Here is a 2,907-nt window from a genome sequence, read left to right as displayed (position 1 = left end):
TTTAAAAATACCTAAAATATTCTCTGTATCCAAACTACGTCTAATCATTATAATTTTTTTAAATTTTAATATAAAATATAATAAATAATTTAACTTTATTAAATTTTAAAATAAAAATAATAATAAAAAAATTATATATTAATAATATTTTATTCAATTTTTATCTCATCTTATTTTATTTATGTAACCAAATGAAGCATATTCAAAACTTTAAAAATCAGATATACCAATATGTAAAATGTTCAAACCATGGGGGCTGAATAATAATTTACCCTATTAGTTTGTGTCCAATGAGAAATTCCATTTGTTGTATTTTACAAAAAAAAAAATTAATATTTATCAAAAAATCTTTTATGAATAATTTGGTGTTAAATCGAAAAGACTCGTGAGCATGTTTTGAAGTGATTTATCATCGCAAGATATTTATAGTGGTCGGTTGGCTTTTTAGGCTTTATATAATTCAATAGGATGGAATAGAAGAACCAGTTGCAGGAAGTTCGCGTTCCTTTTCTTTTCCTCGGTCTTCTGCTTATTTGTTGAGTTCTAATGGAAAATGTGAAGGGACTTCTTCGCATTCGGCTTCGGAAAGGCACTAATCTCGCTTTGCGTGACAGCCTTAGCAGCGACCCTTATGTCGTTGTAACCATGGGTGAACAGGTCAGTCTCTTTCCTCTTCACTATTTTCTCTCTGTCTTTTTCTTGTTTTTCCATTGACAAATTATAAGGATCGGCTGTCTTTTTTGTAGCTTGTTTGATTTTAAGCTTCTTTGAACCTTCCAATTCACTTGATGCTGACGCTGAACTGGTTGGGTGTATATGAAATATTTCTATATTTCTTTGCTCTTTATTTTCGGAAATTTTCCTGCAAACACGTTTGGGGAATACTTGATCTGAGGGCAACAATATCTGATTTTCTCAGTTACAGTCGATTCATAATATGTCTCTCCATGATGCCATCATCCGACATGAATGTCATCTTAGAAAGTTTTTGTATTACCATGAATCCTAATTTGATTAGCTCAAGTTTCCTCCAAGCTCCGTCGATGCTTTTCTATTTTCCCTCTAACATTCGACAGACTATAGCCCGTCTGGATAATGAAATGAGATGAGATAGTTTTAGATAAAAGACGAATAAAATATTATTTGAATATTATTTTTTAATATTATTATTGTTTTAAGATTTGAAAAAGTTGAATTTTTGATTATATTTTGTGTTAGAATTTGAGAAAGTTGTAATGATGAGATGAGATATGATGAAATTGTTTTATATCCTACCTATATGTTTGAGAGAGAAGAGACAGAAACAGAGAAAGTGTTATGTATATAATATTTTTAAACAATCAATATACTTGAAGAGAGAACAGCGACACAACAGCAATTGGAATGTTTCATAGACGAATTCAACATGGAAAGATACCTGCAAATAATAATTATCTATGTCTAAAATCTGGATTGAATGGAGGGTTTCGGAAAAGAATTTCGTGGTCAAGCTTTTATGCTGCTTTATGTCTTACTCCTTATCCTCTTTTTTTAAGGCTTCAGAAAGAAGTTTCACCAGACTTTGACTTGTTCTACGCTGATTTGTTTTTTCTTTTTATGCTACATAGGGAAGTTTGAGGTATGACACTCGTGAATTGTATGAAATATCGACAAATCGAATCAAAGTTTTGCATTTCATCTCAGGCGAGGAGGCATTTAAGTTTTCTAAGCTTGTGTTACTTGGTTTTTGCTTTTGTTCTTGGCAGCTTACCTCTGCCTTAAGTATTTGGGTTTAGAAAATGTATTTGCAGACTGACTTGCTGCTAAATTTGGTCTACCACCCAAAGAGGATCTTACTAGTGCTTGCTTATTATTTTCTTGATCATGACTCATGATCTGACCTACTTGTTCCAATTATTATTTTCCCAACTGATCAAATTATATATAGTGGCTTCTGATATTCTTTCTTTTTCCTAATGTAATATAAATTGATGCAGAAATTGAAGTCTGGAGTGGCAAAAAATGACTGCAATCCAGAGTGGAACGATGAATTGACTCTTTCTATTAAGGATCTTAATGTTCCCATCACTCTGGTACTAAGTTATACCTAACAATACTTGCCTGCATCTCTGTAATACGGTATACTGGTGACTACTGAACAATGCTTCAGAAACTATCAGGGGCTAATAATTTTATTTAATTGCTAATGATCTTTTCATATTTTCAGACAGTGTATGACAAAGACACGTTTACTGTGGATGACAAAATGGGTGATGCTGAGATAGACCCAAAACCATATATTGAGTGTCTGAAGATGGGATTGGAGAATCTCCAAAATGGCTCTGTAGTTAAGAAAGTTCAGCCGAGCTCGACAAATTGCCTTGCCGAGGAGAGCACTTGTGTTTGGAACAATGGGAAAATTGTCCAGGATGAGTCTCAGACTGAGAAATGTGGAGTCCGGGGAGGTGTCGATCCAACTTGAGTGGATTGATATTAGTGGTTGTGAAGGCCTGTAAACTTAGAGATAAATGAAACTGCTGTTACTCTATTATGATATATTTTTAGGTTTTAAGCTTTAATATCAAGGGGTACTTGAAATGTGTTTGATGTATAAGTCTATTTGATAATAAAATAAAGAAACTTCTATGGAATATCTAGAGTATGCTCCCATGCATGTGGATGTGGTGGTTCGATGCTTGGAAATTATTAACCATTGATTATGGAAGCAATTGCATGCAGAGAGTTTCAAAGAAACTATAAACTTCTCTTGAAAGAATAAAGAACATGCAACTCTAATATCACTGAAATTATAGGTTAAGAACTTATAAACACACATGCAACTCGGGCTTATATCGCTGAAGGCAAATTGCGAATACGGAAATGTTTCAAAATTGAAAAAATCCAAGATATGGCATAAAATGGGCATTA

At 32.9% G+C, this 2,907-nt stretch overlaps 1 protein-coding gene across 1 annotated transcript; it reads left to right on the top strand.

The window, feature by feature from the left end:
• The first annotated feature begins 458 nt into the window (after nucleotides 1-458).
• On the top strand, nucleotides 459-2,630 carry LOC109007795 (protein C2-DOMAIN ABA-RELATED 7-like). The gene is made up of 3 exons (XM_035684085.1): nucleotides 459-657; nucleotides 1,977-2,072; nucleotides 2,207-2,630. The coding sequence occupies exons 1-3, from the start codon at nucleotides 547-549 to the stop codon at nucleotides 2,459-2,461; spliced, it is 462 nt and encodes a 153-aa protein (XP_035539978.1). The 5' UTR covers nucleotides 459-546; the 3' UTR covers nucleotides 2,462-2,630.
• The last annotated feature ends 277 nt before the right edge of the window (nucleotides 2,631-2,907 follow it).

The sequence above is a fragment of the Juglans regia genome, chromosome 13 (genome assembly GCF_001411555.2).
Source record: "Juglans regia cultivar Chandler chromosome 13, Walnut 2.0, whole genome shotgun sequence".
NCBI classification, from domain to species: Eukaryota; Viridiplantae; Streptophyta; class Magnoliopsida; order Fagales; family Juglandaceae; genus Juglans; species Juglans regia.
Note: the sequence above shows the minus strand (reverse complement) of the source record. Positions and strands in the feature narration are given on the sequence as shown.

What these genes read in the sequence shown, in the direction of transcription:
- LOC109007795 (XM_035684085.1), top strand. Translation starts at nt 547, where the DNA reads ATGGAAAATGTGAAGGGACTTCTTCGCATTCGGCTTCGGAAAGGCACT. An exon ending in TTGTAACCATGGGTGAACAG is followed by an intron (nt 658 to 1,976) that starts GTCAGTCTCTTT and finishes AAATTGATGCAG; the next exon opens with AAATTGAAGTCTGGAGTGGC. An exon ending in TTAATGTTCCCATCACTCTG is followed by an intron (nt 2,073 to 2,206) that starts GTACTAAGTTAT and finishes TCATATTTTCAG; the next exon opens with ACAGTGTATGACAAAGACAC.